Here is a 15,827-nt window from a genome sequence, read left to right on the forward strand (position 1 = left end):
AAATGTAGATGCCTATATAAATTTCTCCCTGAATGTGTTTATTGCTTTTGCAGGCACTATCCTGGTTGACAACATGCTGATCAAAGGGACAGCAGGAGGGCCAGACCCCACCATTGAACTCTCCTTAAAGGACAATGTAGATTACTGGGTGATCCTCGATCCTGTCAGACAGATGTTATACCTAAACAGCACTGGCCGAGTTCTGGACAGAGATGTAAGTTTGGGGTTTACCGTTTTCTTTCTTTACTCCCCATAGACATTAATTTCTAAATCTGTGTATGCTCGTAGAAAGACTGTAAACACAAGACCTGCTAGAATAAAATAGCTGCATTTATCTTTTGTCCCCGGATGGATATGAACAGAGTTAATTTGATTCTTTATTAGGACTTGTTGGGAGCATGCAGAAACTTGACCGTGTGTGCAGTTATTGTATGTGGATGAACACAATGATAAAGACCAAAAAAATAGATGTGTGGGTTGGCAGAAATACATATTAACCCAAACTTGACTTTTTTACTGATTTTAAAAATGTTTTTATTCTGTTTAGCTGCTTTTGTCTGGAAGAAGTGCTGCTCACCTCATGTCCCCTGGCACTTATTAAAAGCCTACTATACCTGTGTACAATCACTTATGAATTGAGAGAGAGCAAAGGAATTGTGAATATTGCAATTCACTTAAAAAGCTTGACATATTCAGTTGAGAATGTGCTACTTTAAATTCTGGTTTTTAAGGCAGCACAAAATTTGTGTGGTATGCTCATTCCTAATAGCATTAAAGAAATATTGGTAGGCTAAGTTTGATTTTTATAAAAAAGAAAGATTAAAAGCACCAAATAATCAGGGGTGTTCCCATCTATGCTAATTTCATTGAAGAGAAACACTTTAAAAACAGAGACACTTTCTCACAGTGTTGCAGCATTGCTGCGGTTCATCAGAATCTGAAAGGAAAATTGACTCAAAAGTGATGGTAATCAACATGGAAAGAGTGGTTTAAAGATCAAGAGTTCTTTTTGGAGTGCGTGAAAGTTTGTTTTATATTAGCTTGATTGATTAATTTGTCTTCTCCCTGTGTTTTGAGATGTATTCCTAAGTTACAAGAAACAACATGTAAATTTTTCTACATTTCCATTTTTAGTTTAAAAGAGCTAATTGAATTCAGCTGTTCTTAATTTAGTTTTAATTCAAAAACTGTTTTCATATGTGAAGCAAGGGTATGCAGCACAAAACATGACAGAATGGACATGGTGGCAAAAAATTTCTCAGTGGGTTGGTGGAGTTGGAATTTCCTCAAGTGCCAAGTGGCCAGCTGCCTTCGAGGAGCCAGGCAGGTGCTAGAATACATTTGGCTTTTCAGTTTTATTTTTAAGTCAGAGCAAAAAGTGAGAGTCCCTAATGGGAAGGTGGGGCCTAAGAGCCCCTCCAAGAAATGTAGGGTCAATTCTTCATCAGCCCACAGAAGTCTGCATATACATATGGCATTAGGAAGCAGAATTAATTCTGGTTAGATCAGTGCTAATTCTTTTTTCAATGCCCCTTTTAGTGACACTTTTATCTCTACAGGTTCGTTCATCTGGGCTGCTTTACCTGAATCTAACTAGATGCTTTACCAAAACGACCTTGTCAAATTATTTGATTTCTGATATTAGTTAACAGTCTAACTAAACTCACAAATACTTTACATTATTACATATGGACACTTTACTCTTATGTTTTTTGCAAGAAGGTCACAAGGAAACAAGTGGAGAGTGTATGTTTCTTATATAGAGGTAATATTGGTGGTTTTATATGGGTATTTAATGTGTTATTTCCTCATTTTTTACTATGAACTGTAACACTTCTTTATGCCTAGTCCTGCAGTGCTGGCTAAAATTACTCATTTGTGGTTGTTTAAGTTTAATGTGATATGAAAAGAAAATCTGAGATTTAAGGTAATTGAGATTTTGGATGTGAGCCCTACTGTAGCTGTCTTCTGTCGTTGCAGTGAATTACCGTAAGTCACAAGCTAAATAAAATGAAAGAAACCCACAAAATCCCCACTGATTAAGTAAAAGTGTGAAATTTATGGGCATGAACTTGCTTAATATGGCTCCTCCTTGAAGGCTGTTTCCAGCCTTCAGAACCAGAGCTGTACTAACCCCTAAAATGCAAAATCATGCAAGAGTGTGTTTCCTCTTTTTTCTTTTTACAAACAAAAAAGTAAACTGTTTTTCTCAACTTTGAAGTTAAAATCATGTGAAACTTAGTAGCACCAATAAAATTGGGGGGTTTATTAAACTGAACCTTAAAAATTCAGTTGTTTGTTACAGACCAAAAATTGTAGTCTCTGATTCACAAATGGTGCCTATATAATTGCAGTCTATATATTTGGACACTCTTCCCATTTTTCTCTCCGATGTCTCCACTTGTCAGCTCCCTGCTGATTCAGTTAGCCTGATCCTGTTCTTTTTTTTATTGCTTCTCTTGAATGGCAATAATATTAAACTCCATTGATTTTACTAAGAATTACAGTATGTTTTCCAAACATAGTCAGATAAAAAGAGAATTCCAGACTTCTCTTCCAAAACTGCAAGTACTTAGGAAGGATGAACAGCAATAAATTAGAAATGAAGATGAAACGTGCTGCTAAAAGGTGTTGGGATAATTTGTTCCCAGTATCATAAACAATTTGCTACATTGTGCTATTATGTATTTATATTTATTGTCTATAAATGCCTAGATTGATGAGTGTTTAAAGACCTGATTTTAAATCCAAACACTGACCCAACAGAAATTGTACATATGTAAAAGTATTGTTGGTCCTGTGCTCTGTTACATTTTATCAAAGGAAACAAAGTATTTTTTCCATGTTCTTGTGAAAAAGACCAAATCCAGAACATCATTTATTTACGTATCTATCAGTGCAGCTAATGAATTTTTTCTTGGGCATTGCTAATAAATCTAGGTAAACTCAGTAGCATTTCAGGTTTTGTAAAGGTGGCCTGGAAATTCTTGGATCTTTTGCAAAGAATGCCAGCTTGTAAAATAAATGGAGATTATAGTATTTGAGTCTTAATTTCAGTTACAGGTGATGCTTGGTCTGTTGCTACCTGTGGCAGAAGTTACACTGATGAAAGTTGAACCACAACATAGCTGGCTGCAGGTTTTTACAGCAAAGGGAAAGGACTTTTACCTAAAAGCACATGCTTTACTTCATTGCAGAAGAAGTTGAAGGTAAACATGTAGGGAAGAATAAATGTTTCCTGTAAGATCTCTAGACCACCATAAAGCACCCTTCTTTCTTCAAGTCTGCTGACTCATTAAAAAGTGATTAGCGCCAAAGTCCAAAGGGTAAAGAAAAGCAATATGGTTCTAAAATCCATTATAGCAAAACTGAAAAATATCAATCAATCAAAGAAATTGTAGCATTTAGAATGAGTGAAAGCATGATTGCATAGATCTATAATTATGGTATAATTGTAAGTCTCAGAATCTCAGTACAAAAACCTGTTTGCATTCACTGTACAGAATAGTATGGCATAGGCATCTTCAAATTATGTTTTTGAACTGTTTATTTTCTGGAGGAAATTGAGGTTAATAGATACAGATTTTTTTCATTTTGTCCCTTCCCATGCTTTCTTGCTCTCTGCTGAGTGTTAGATACAAAGTCAAAATGGACTTGCTGTCAGTATTTTACATGCTAGACTGTTACTTCATATATGTAAATTGGCACTTGCTGTGGTGGGAACATTGTGAATAGAAGTCATGCTGGAATGCTGTATTTCCATAGCAGTGTCTCTGAACTTCCATTTCAACCAAAGTTGCCTTTCCCTTTATGCTTCTTAGAATTCTTTTATTAACTCAGGTAAGTAGTAGTAGCCTTTCTAGCTTAATTTTCTTTACCCATTCATCAAGTTTTGGAGTTATTTTTATTTGAATATTATGATGTTCACTGGAGTAAACCCAACAAGACTCTGGACTGTCTACACTTAAAGGACCAAGTTGTTTCTAAATTACTTGGTAAATGTAAGTGGTAGCATATTGAATTGACCTTTCACTTCCAACATTAATAACTCAAAGGTTAAAATATGTGACATTTTCTAGGTATCTTTATAAAAATGTATTTTCACTTACAGCCACCAATGTCCATTCAATCCATTGTGGTGCAAGTCCAGTGTGTTAACAAAAAGGTTGGCACCATTATCAACCACGAAGTACGGATTGTGGTGAGAGACAGGAATGATAACTCGCCTCAGTTCCAGCAGCAGCGATACTATGTGGCAGTAAATGAGGTCAGAACTGCTTACCTTTTTTTCTTTCTCTTCTGCGTGGTGTCATTGCTAAATGCCAGCTTTTGGTTCTTTCACTTTTTATTTGAAAACCTAGTAAATTCAGTTGTTATAAAATCCCTTCCATTTGTGTCACTTCAGAAAAACACTGCACAAACAGTACACTTTAATTTTTAGTGTGTAAGCTGTTCTTCCTTTTTCTTAATGAATATGAGGATAAGCACACTTTTCATCAGGATGCTTGTAATATTGCAGAAGACACTAGAAGAATCTGAAGCTACGTTATTTCTGCTAAATTTACAAAATGTTTTACTGTGTTACGCAGTTGTATCAACAAACCTGGAAGCAAAACAAATGTATTTGACAAACAAATGTAAAACAAATAGTTCAGAAGGTTTCATTAACAATACTGAAGCTTGGCAACGTGCAGTTTTAGTTTATTGCTGTTTATTAAATTATGTCTGTGAATGGAATATGGAATTTTTTAATGCATTTTTTAAATGAAATGGAGAGCAGTGGATTGGACTTTTCATTATTATTTGAAGGAAAAGTTTTATTTCTTGAGCTGGTATAAGTTCATTTCACTTTACAGTTAAGTTTTTTATTTTGTTATGGATTGAATAATCCAATAACCAGTACAAAGGATCAGTGTTTTCACTAAGTATGTATCCTGGGGCTTTAGTAATAAGAAGTGAGAGTGGGAACTTACATCCAGAAGTGAAAATGTCCAGACTGAAACTAAGAGGAGAATGGAAAGATGGGTCAGTTTTCTGCAGGTAAAGATTGAAAGAATTACAGTCGTATTAAGAAAATAAAGCTGTCAAATACATAGCTTGCATTGTGTCCCTTTTGGGGTTTGGTTCTGGGTGGGTTTTTTTTCTGTGAAAGAGCATGTCTGCTTTCATGTTGTTTGATTTTTAGTAGAATTGATTTTCTGTTTCAGAAAAAAACTCACTTTCATAGTTTTGTGTGTTTGGGAGATTCAGCTTTCAAGGTGTCTGCATATTGCTGCAATCACTGCACTGCTTTAAGTGACCAAGCATGTAGTGATATCTCATAGTGATGTCTCTGGACGTCACAGGAAAGGAGTGGGAGAGTTGGTTGATGAGTTTAGGCTTAATTAAGTCAAAAGTATGAAGGAAAAAGCCAACCCCCACATATTATTTTTGAGTAAGGGCCTGAAGTTGGTATAAGGATATACAGATTTTTCAAACTTGCTGATCTCCTGACTGGTGACACCTTTTAAATTGAGGTTGCTTCCCTTCAGACAAATTTTCGACAATCCACATGCTGATGTTTCTTACCACCAGAATTTGAAAGTTGCAAAGTATCATCTGTATGAGTAACAGTAAAGTCCTCCTTAAGCTTTTAAGTTTTCTGTGGTTCTGCAGAAGTGTTGTGGAAGTGCTTCTGGTCTTGAGTGAAAGCAACATGAACATTAGTCTCAAGTGCTTGTACGGGCTACAATGCAGGTCCCAGATCCCTTCCAAGACCTGCATAATTTTTGCATTAAAAATTAAGGCAGGTAGTATGTCAGTGCTGTAATACTAAGGAAGCAAGGTTTTCCCGTAAATAGAAGTCCAAAAGACAGAGTGGAAAATGTGCCATTTAAAATTATTTATATTGAGAAATTTAGCAATGTTCCAAGTATGTGCAATCATTTATTTGCATTATTATTATTAGACAAAATGCAATGCTGCGCTTCCCACCAGTTGCAGTTCTGATTTAATTAGCTTCTTTGTTTCATTTTATCGCTGTTACGCTTATAGCTTCTGACATGGCACCACTGTGCCCTTCAGCAGTACCCAGTGGGTTAATGCTCTCATTAATTAACCAAAAAAGAGTTCACAAAGCATCTCAGACTTCCTCAAAGGTTTTAGTGAGTGATTACATTTTTTAATGATAGTTTATTCTACTAGTAATTGGCACTGCCTCTAATTAACTTCATTATAGGAATGCGCTAGAAGGAGGGTTTTGCGGTTATTTTTTGATTGCTTCTGCTCTTCTGTTTTTAGTTTGCTTGTAAACTAAAAAGTACAGAAATGTCTCCTACATAAGTAACATAAAGTAAATCAAAAGACAAGTAGGTTTAAATATTTACAGCTACCATACATGTAAGCATCATAAATAGCTTCTATTTTTTCTAGCCAGGACATTTTGTCTGTGTCAGTTTGGGGACTTTCATGTTCAGGTGCTTTACAGGGTTGTACATGGCAGTTTCTCCTATCAGCTGCCATGCCTCTCTCTCACTGTCCTACGTGGGGTGCAAAACACATGCACTGTGGCTTTGTATCCATACTACAGTCAGGGGTGCTTGCATAAAACATTAGATGGACTTTCCACACATACTATTTTATTCATCTACACATACACAGTAAGTGTTGGATTTACAACTCCTGTGCTAACCAGCTCGGTAGTCTGTGCACTTTGTAGGTGTAGTATTTCCCAAAAGCTTTGTGCTTCCAGTTAATGCCTACTGTCAGGAAATTCTGGGCAAATAAGTCTCAGCCTTGAAATTACCCCAAAATGTTTTTTGGCAAGTAAAGTCTACGGCTAAGGTTTTCCCAAGTAATCAAAACTATTATAAATTATTGGCACCTGTAATAGGAGTTAGTAATACTGTAGCTAGATTTTATTTTATTAGGTAGTTTGTCAGTTGCAGAAATGTCAAGGGGTGAAATTACATTTTAGAGAAATAGAACGGTTTTCATGTCAAGTATTCTTTATATTTGAACTGTTCACAACATACTAAAATAAATTTGTAAAAGAAGCTGAGGGTAATTGTAATACCAACATAAATCCTAGTTTCACACGTATCTTTTCTATTTGCACATAAATAGACGTGGTTTAAAATTAAGCCCATATTTTTCCAGAAGTCTTAGAATGAGATGGATTTGATAGAGTAGTGTCTAATTTGGTTTGTACCAGAAGGTATCTCAATCCTTACACCTGATTGGTTAAAAAAGGAGGATGTATGTACGGAGTTAGACTAAAAGCCCCACTAATCCAGTAAGTTTTCTGTCAGCGGCCCTTGCAGATGCTCAAGGAAGAGCATAAGGATCAGGAAGCATGAAGTGATGCTTTCCTACTGAGCTCACCCAAGCTCCAGTCACTTGTAGTTGTAAACTATGTTATACCAAAGGCAGTGTATGTAATATCTTTTGACCAATGTTTCCTTTCCCAGTTGCGTGTGAACATGTATATATTACAGGAAATAGTGACTAATCCCTACCAAACTTTTCTGTGTTGTCACAGGCATCTGTCACAACATCAGAAGTTGCACAGGTATAAATTCAGAAATACAATGGTAGCATTTATTTGATTTTCAAAGCCATCCTTCAGTTTTAAGATTAGAGATTTTTATCATTAGTGCTTATTTGCTAATGCCTCAGTATTTCTGAGTGATGATATTCCCTTCTGTCTCCTTTCTCCTACCTCTTTAAGTTCCTCCTCAAGTGCATGAGAAAGCAGATTCTATGCCTTAAGGCAAACTTCCCAAATCTTTAAAAATACGTAACTCTGTGGTCTCTCTTATGAAAAAGCCATGGTCCCTCCTTTCCATCCTTACCCAAGGTGTTCTATAGTCTTTTTTTCATCATGTCATGTGTCATCTTAGGCACTGAGATGAGAAATACAATTTCTTACTCTACTGCTTCAAATATCTTCATCTGGATCCTAAAAATCCTGACTGTATACATGCTGTCTTTAGAATTCGGATCTATTCTGCATATTGTCAAACAATTCTTAGGGATTTAAGTTTTAAGTGTTTCCGTCTGTCATTCACATGCTTGTACATATAGAAGACCCCTGGGTAAGGTGATGGAAAATTAAAACATGCAAAGAAATTAAAGTTCCCCTGAAGCACGTGTGTGGTTTGAAAATGCATCTTTTGCATCTAAGTATAAAAATTACCATTACATGTTTATTGAAGAAATACTTTTTTCAGAAGCATCTTAATTATTCTTATAAAAGTATGGACTTCTCATATGTAGCTGGAGTATGATTGTTCTTATACTTGTTAATGCTGATGGAACCTGTAATATTTGTTTGACCTGGTGGCTTAGCTTTGAGTGGCAGTGCTGGTATTCATATTAATTTACAGTTAAAATCTGATTTAAAGTTTAGCTTCTTAGTTTAAAGTGTAAGTTGGAGTGTCTGTTTCCCTAAAATAACGGTGCTTATTAAGCAGTGTTATTCCCTAGGCATTTATAAATGAAATAGCTAATTAGAGTTAGTTAATAAGAAAAAAAACCACCCTTTTTTTTTTTTTTTGGGGGGGGGAGAGGGGTGTGAGCAAAGGAAACACCCTGCATGTGTATTTACGTACACACTTGTGTTTATATGTATAAATAGTCTCCGCTCTTTCTTTGTCGTCCATAGTCATAGCAGGCAGCTCATGCAGACACAAAGTAGCAATCTGCTTAAAATGAACTGGCATTTTGTGCAAAAGCTATAGTCAAAAACGTGGGGTTGCAATTAAACTATTGACTTTGTATTATTGGGTTATGAAACAGATTTGGGACATAATTCAGACAACTTCTGCGTAGTGCTGCTCTGATGTCTGAAGGAACTAAGCTGATCATCACTCTTGGGCTGCTGTTGCCACATGGAGCACACCACAGAGTCTGTGTAAGCACTAGGACAGAAATGGGCTCTTTTCCTTCATGTCATGACTGGCCCAGTGCCACTGCCCTGTAAAGAGTGTGAGGTTTCAGGGTTTTGTCTCTATTTTCATCTGGTTTTGGTTAGTTTTTTTTTTCTTTCTTCTTTTCCTGTTGCTGCGTGGACACCCGTGCTTGTGAGACCGGGACCACTGTCTTAGTCCATAGCAGGCTCTGGCATCACCACAAGTTCAGTGCAGCATAAGAGCAGAAGCACTTCACAGGGGTCCTACCATTTAGAAGCAAGTTTCCTGTTAAAATGCTTTTGCAAGGCAAAGAATGTGTCTCAGCCAAAAGATCCAAACTGCTATCCACAGCAATGAATCTCCTCATAAAAGTAAAAATTAGTTAAGCTTTACGTTAACATTTTTATGATAGTTAGAAGTACTCCTCAGGGTTAATTCCTTTGTTTTGTGTTTTACATATTTTTTATTTATATGAATATGTCACATCATTATTCATTTAGAGAAAAATCCTGGCAAAATGGCATGAGCTTGAGGCTAAATTTGACCATGTGTGTTAGTGACGTAAAGATATGAGTTATTGCAGTGTATTAAACAAACACTTTAGTCAGCGTGAAATTTAGAAGAATTATGCAACTCAGTTAATGTTCTACTGGCAAATCTATAGTATTGCCACAGAGATTTTAAATACATGTGACCTAATACAGTAACTAGAAAGTTCTGCTGCTAAGGCATAGTTGTGGCTGTCTGCGTTTTGTGTTAAAAACATATTAACAATTTTTTTCTCAGCTAAATACAACTCAAATTCAGCATTGCCTGGGTTTTGTAGTACTTTCGTGTATTAGTTTTTCACATGAGCCTTTCCTGAGTCCTACAGAGATGTTGTTCAGGAGTTTTTAATAACAGGTTTTGTTTTGGAAATGGTAGTAGAGTTAGAATGCTGTTTGAAGTTAAGATTATTTATTGATCATACATAACTATATAGCTGCTTGTAAACCAAAATTTTAGAGTTGGAGTGTTTTGGGGTTTGGGTTGTTTTTTGGTTTTTTTTTGTTTTGTTTTGGTTTGTTTTTTTTGTTGTTTTTTTTGAGGGGGTGGGGAGGGGGGAAGGTGTTTGGGGTTTCCCCCCCCCCCCCCGAAGTTGGGAAGGATGGGAAATTCTTTGCAAAATGAGTGTGTTTCTTGAACTTAAGACTAAGTTGTCTTAAGACTTTGGCTTTGAGCTGTTGAGAATTATAACTTGTCGTGAATTTTCATTTCTTCTGGTGTAATTATTCATATCTTTTTCCTTGTGGTATTGAAATAATTAATCTCTGCAGGTAGACATCATCAAAAGAATATTAGCTCGGAATGATTAACTGTAAATCTTACTTTGCTCTGCTGTTCGGGGGCACTATGAAAAATTATTCATTTTTAACTTTGTGAATAGACAATAATAGGAAAATTTATTTTCAAAATGTTTTATGGAAGTGTTGAACATTCCTGTCTGCATCTAGACTTCTAATAGACATAAATCATGTTGAAAGAAATTGTTAAGCATTACAGCTGTTGACTGTGGAAGAATAAGATTTATTGTGTGGATTTCGTCCCTATTTGTTTAATTGCATTCTTTTGAAATCTTACTTGTTTCTTATCATCGTGGTTCTTTTTCACCACATTGAATTCCCACAGAGGTTATTATCCTCAGACTAACAATCATATAATTTTTTCTTTACAATTCCTAACATTTTATTTTGCATAAGCTCAGACACTCAGTGTGTTCAAACAGTTTACTATGCAATTTCAGTCCCTTTCTGTAGGAGATACTGAAGTTTAATATGGAGAAACTAAATTATTCTCCAAGATGTTCTTTGAAGTAGGCATGTCTAATGGGAAGGAGGCAAGAGCGGCTGTAGAGATAGCTCAAGCAATGCTTTCTGGAGCCATTTTTGGGCCATTCTGAAAGGCAGCAGAGCAGAGGGGCTGGAAGGCATATTTCCAGCTCCCCCATCTCTCAGAAGACTTCGTGGTGGAAGATTTTTCAGAGAATGAACTCAATTGGAAACTGTGGGAAGTGGGTGCTGTGCAGAATCTCAGCACTACAGGTTGACATAGCAATGGTGTGAAGTGGTTTGAGCTCTAAGTCTTTAATGTCTAGAGAGTGTGTGCATCTACTAAAGAATGAATATGAACACTGATTTGAGAAATTATATCTTATATAGTATATAATACAAAACCATCTTGATGTTCTGCTTTTTGCCAGTGCCAAAAATCTGATTAGCCAGTTTGTTCTGCTTGCACATGCATGTATTCAGATGGCATGCCCAATTTATGTCTGCGTGAGTTCAAACCCAGTCTTTCACACTGCTCTTTTAGCCTTTGTATACATGTTTTAGATGCTTCTATAATAATCACTAGGAAAATACACCTTTCACACCTGTGTTACCTGTCTTCTTTTCCTAGGGATTCGGTTCCTGACAGGCTCTTTGCATAATAAGGGGTCCTTATTTAAACAAGAATAGTGGGGTTATGCATGTTGATAAAGAACAGTGTGTGTATATACATATATACACACTATATATAGAGTCACATTTTGTAAGATGAACTGAATTCTTCCTTATTGTTCCAGCAATAAAGTGAGTGGATGTTGGCTTGGACTTGTCCATCAAGGCCCTCCAGTGTGGAGCTGGTCACCAAAGGCACGCTCTCCATTGGTGCCAAAGGAGATGGAGGCTTAGTTAAAGTCCTCTGGGGGGCTGCTGTAGGTGTCAGGTGGGGGCTGCCTGTCTCAGTGGGATGGAGCATAGGCCACAGCCATGGAGACAACACTCTCATACTTACTTAGGATACCTATGTTTTGGAGAATGGTGTGGGAAAGACCTTCTACTCCATCTCCTGATGAAAGCATCAGACATTCAAGTTTGATTCCAAAATATCTTGGATCTATCATGCTAACTATAACTAATGTATGCAACACCTATGGCCTAAGACTATAGTGAACACTGTTGCTCTGATGTCTGATAGTAATTCCTTTCTCTTTTTGCCACTGGTAATTCTTGATCACTGCCATATGGCCACTACTATTATAAAGAATTTAGAGGGTTGAGAACAGTCAACCCTCACAAACTGTGGGTAAAAGTAATATTGCTGGCTAATGGTAAATCATCACAATGTTGAGATCTCAGTGTAAAAAGATTATGTACCTTTGAATGCCTCTCTCACATGATTAGAAGTTGAGTTTGAGACATTTAGTTAAGAACTCATCTAAATTTTTCCAAAGGCTGCTGTAATCTCTAATGTGAGACCTTGGGCAGGCTGGAAAGTTGAGTGAAAAGAGGGAGTGCTAGGGGCTTTTTTTCCAGTGTCCTTTCTATTATCATTTGTATTGCATAAAAGATGATGTAAGTAAAATAGAAACCTGCGTATTGGGTTCATGAAGGTCTGCATATCTGCAGTCAGTTATTTTGGATGTAATACACTGAATCCAAGACTTTAGCTCTTGATTTTTACTGTAAGAGCATGCAATTGTAATTCTGGTGTTTACTGCTATTCCATTTTTACAGCTGTCTCCTTTGTTATCACTTAATGATGTGCTTTACAGTGCTGGAGCCTTTTTATGTTAGTCGTCATTTATCTGCACCTTGTCAGGACCCTGATACAGCTGCTTTTGATGAAGCAGAGCAAATAACTATTTCTGAGCAGAGCTGCTGGCTGAATTCAATGGAAACCAAGCATTTACATGCTTCTGAAAAGCAACTGAGCTCTTTGCTTCCTTTAGCTGTGAGTGCCTGTGTAGGTCCAGCTCTTCCTCAGCCTCCTGGCAGCTGTGGAGGTACCCGCTTAGGGGAGTCTTTCGTTATCTGGGACGTCTGGAGCTCTGCTCTCTCCCTTTGCAGGACATGGCATCACAGCATCTGGCTAGCAGGAGCAGGGCAAATACCTCCTTGTGTGTCTGTCAGCTCTTGGCCTGTTCTGATGTGACAGGATTTTTTTAATAGAGATTTGTCATTTGATTTCCAGCAGTAACTTCTTCCTCTCCTGAGAGCATGCTGGTGTTACAGCTGCCTGCAGGTGTTGAGCAGGGAGCAATGCTTTGCAGTGAGTCCTGAGAGATGTGTAGGCAGCCTAACAGAGCGGTGTAGTTAACGAGCGTGGTGGTTGACAGCGTGTTCCCTGCCCCGCTTTCCAGCCTGCTACACTTGTGATGTCTTCAAAGCTGCTCCTTACTCTTTCGTCTCAGAGCACTAAGGTTTTTTTTCTGTTTTGATAGCAGAAGCATGGGAGATTTCTATCAAATGCCAACCTCTGACAAGCCGGTATGGCTCTTTCCACTAATGAGACTGTATGATTTAACCACTGATTAATTGGTTAAACTATTTTATTTAGTGTTATACTGGGTGTCTGTGCTTAGGTGGTGGCTGAAGGGTCTCTGTGAGGAGATGCTGGGGCTGCCCTGGGCTGGTCACAGTCAATTCCAGCCAGTTCCAAAGGCTCCAGCACAGGGCACAGCCAAGCCCTTCAGCCAAGCTGTCGGTGCCTCAGGGAAGCAGATTTCAATTAAGAAAGGGAAAAATTATGTGGCAGAAAGGAGTGAGAAAAAAAATTGCGAGGAGGAGGGGAGGAGGGGATAAAGGAGTGAAGATGAGCTTTGGGAAAAGGGGTGGGGTAGGGGAAGGTGCTGTTTTGTCTTTGTTGTTATCCAAATGTATTTTTTAATTGGCAGTAAGTTAAATTAATTTTCCCCAAGTTAAGCCTTTTCTTTCTGTGTGGGTAAGTGATCTCCCTGTCTTGACCCTTGAGCATGTTTATTTGACTTTCTCCCCTGTGCTGTTGAGGAGGGGGGTGAGAGGGCACCTGGTTGGGTGTCTGCCAGCTGGCCAAGGGGAGTTCACCATTACTTAGGTGAGGGGGATGAATTACAAGCCCTCCTGTAAATTTTCCAAATGGTTTTCAGGTTGCTTTGGTCTTCTATCCCCTTACAAAAACATGAGAAATCCCCTTCTCCACTATGCTTTGTATTAACAAGTATTAACTGTCATAACTGCTTTATGACAGTTGACTGATTTTATACTGACAGGCAAGGCTCATGTTTCTGAGATGATTGCTGTCATCAGTTCTTGAAAGGCTGCTACTGTACCAGAGGTACAAGGCAGAGAGTCTCCTGTGAGATAATTATCTCACAATTAGTGAGGATGAGGGAACAGTCAACTTCCTACACCCACATGTGACACTTCTATCTATACCAACAGTAAGCAAGTCAAGTTTATAGCAAAACATTAATATACACAGTTGTTGTGGCATAAGTGTAGATAATATGAATAAGTATAGTGTTTTATCATAAAAAAGGCTTTGAATTGGTATTTTTTATTTCAAAGATGCAGTATTCTCAGCCCTGAAAATATTTCTCAGAGAACTGTCAGCCATTAAACTCTTAATTAGCAGCTTTATAAATGAAACAAGACCAGGAACTATGACCATAGAAGGAAAACGGCAGTTATTTGCTTTATCATGGTAACTAAAAAATATGAAAGTGAAATAGCATCCTCATCTGCAACAAATGTTTGAATGACTCTTTGTCCTTTGCCACCTTCTCACAGCATTTTAAGCCTTTTTAGACCCTATAAGTTTTAAAGATGTGCAACATATTAATGCAAAATTTGGAGAAAAGAAAGGAGGTCAGTAGGTCTCTCTAAATTCATGGACCAAAAATTTGGATGTGATGACATCAGCAGTAGGAAACATGGCTAGGAGCAATGTCTATGTTGAATCCAGAACTGTTCATTTTTTTTCTCTCTCTTTTAGGTTGATTACTCGCAAAGTTTTCTAAATATTAAAATTCAGAAATGATGACTCCCAAGAAGTCAGTTGGACTTCTGTCCTTGATCTCAATGGGTCTTGATTTCATGCTGTGTATCTGCGCTAGGATAATTATAAATTGATTCATTTTCAAAAATATAATTTTATGGGTATTCAATTGCTGCCAACAACATATTGAAGAAACAGTATCACTCTTGTGTGTGTTTTAAGCCATAAAGCTCTCTGAGTGTCTGTGTTTGCAGTAATAATATTTATCTGGCACTATTCACATTATCATGAAGACACTGTTAAATAAGTTCTGTTTACTTTTGCAGCTCATCTTTATTTTTCTTCCTGTGTCTGAAAAAGTAGCTTTTATTTTTTTAATCTATTTATATTTATTTCATGAATTCTTTTAGTTTTAAGACTTCTTTTTTATCTTCATCTTTTTAAAAACAAATGGGGTTCTGCCCTGATGCAGACAATCTGTGGAATAAAAATGGGAATCGGCTTCACTCTGTGTGGCACTTGGCAGCAGCTGAAAGAGATAGTTGCTAGTGCATGAAGTTCCAGGCCAAACAAAGGGGATGCATCCTTGCATTGTAGACCAGAGCTATGGCTGGGGGGGGCGGGTGGGGGGAATCAATCTTGCAAACAGTTCTTTGTTTCTTTCTTTGTTTCTTGTATACCTTAAGGTTTTAATGGGTATCTGTCCTGTCTGTGTCTGTTCCTGCAGTTAACTCCAGTTGGAACAACCATCTTTACAGGATTTTCTGGAAACAACGGTGCTGTTGACATTGATGACGGTCCAAATGGCCAGATAGAGTATGTCATCCAGTATAATCCTAATGACAAGGTAAATGCATTTAGCTTTTTTTTTGTTTTTTAAAGTGTGTGTATATAAATATATTAATGAACAAGAGGTTGCTGTTGGACTTCATAAAAGAAATGCTTTCCTTCATGATGTAGAATGTCCTTTCTGTCTATAAGCTTTGCTTGCCCTGTAAACACAGCTGAATTTACCTTCCCAGTAAGGTAGGTCTAGGAGATTCCTGGAGTGCGTGGAAGGTGGAGATGCCTCACTGGACCTGCTGTTTACAAACAGAGGACGACTGGTGGGTGATGTGGTAGATGGAGGATGTCTTGAGTGTAACGATTATGAGA

The 15,827-nt window shown here is 37.4% G+C and overlaps 1 protein-coding gene and 1 long non-coding RNA gene across 7 annotated transcripts in view; one reads left to right on the forward strand and one right to left on the reverse strand.

Moving 5' to 3' along the window:
* Positions 1-15,827, forward strand: part of PCDH15 (protocadherin related 15) — an 878,455-nt gene that overhangs the window by 561,581 nt on the left and 301,047 nt on the right. For all 6 annotated transcript variants that reach the window (XM_080401549.1, XM_080401544.1, XM_080401545.1 and 3 more), the window contains 3 exons: positions 54-214; positions 4,112-4,267; positions 15,400-15,519. In XM_080401549.1, coding sequence (XP_080257675.1) covers positions 54-214; positions 4,112-4,267; positions 15,400-15,519 — 437 coding nt within the window. The remainder of the gene's footprint in view (positions 1-53; positions 215-4,111; positions 4,268-15,399; positions 15,520-15,827) is intronic.
* The window catches only part of LOC308069477, a 302,542-nt gene that overhangs the window by 279,781 nt on the left and 6,934 nt on the right, over positions 1-15,827 (reverse strand). The gene's annotated exons all lie outside the window — the stretch shown is intronic.

This window comes from Falco punctatus, assembly GCF_963210335.1.
Source record: "Falco punctatus genome assembly, chromosome: 9".
NCBI lineage: Eukaryota > Metazoa > Chordata > Aves > Falconiformes > Falconidae > Falco > Falco punctatus.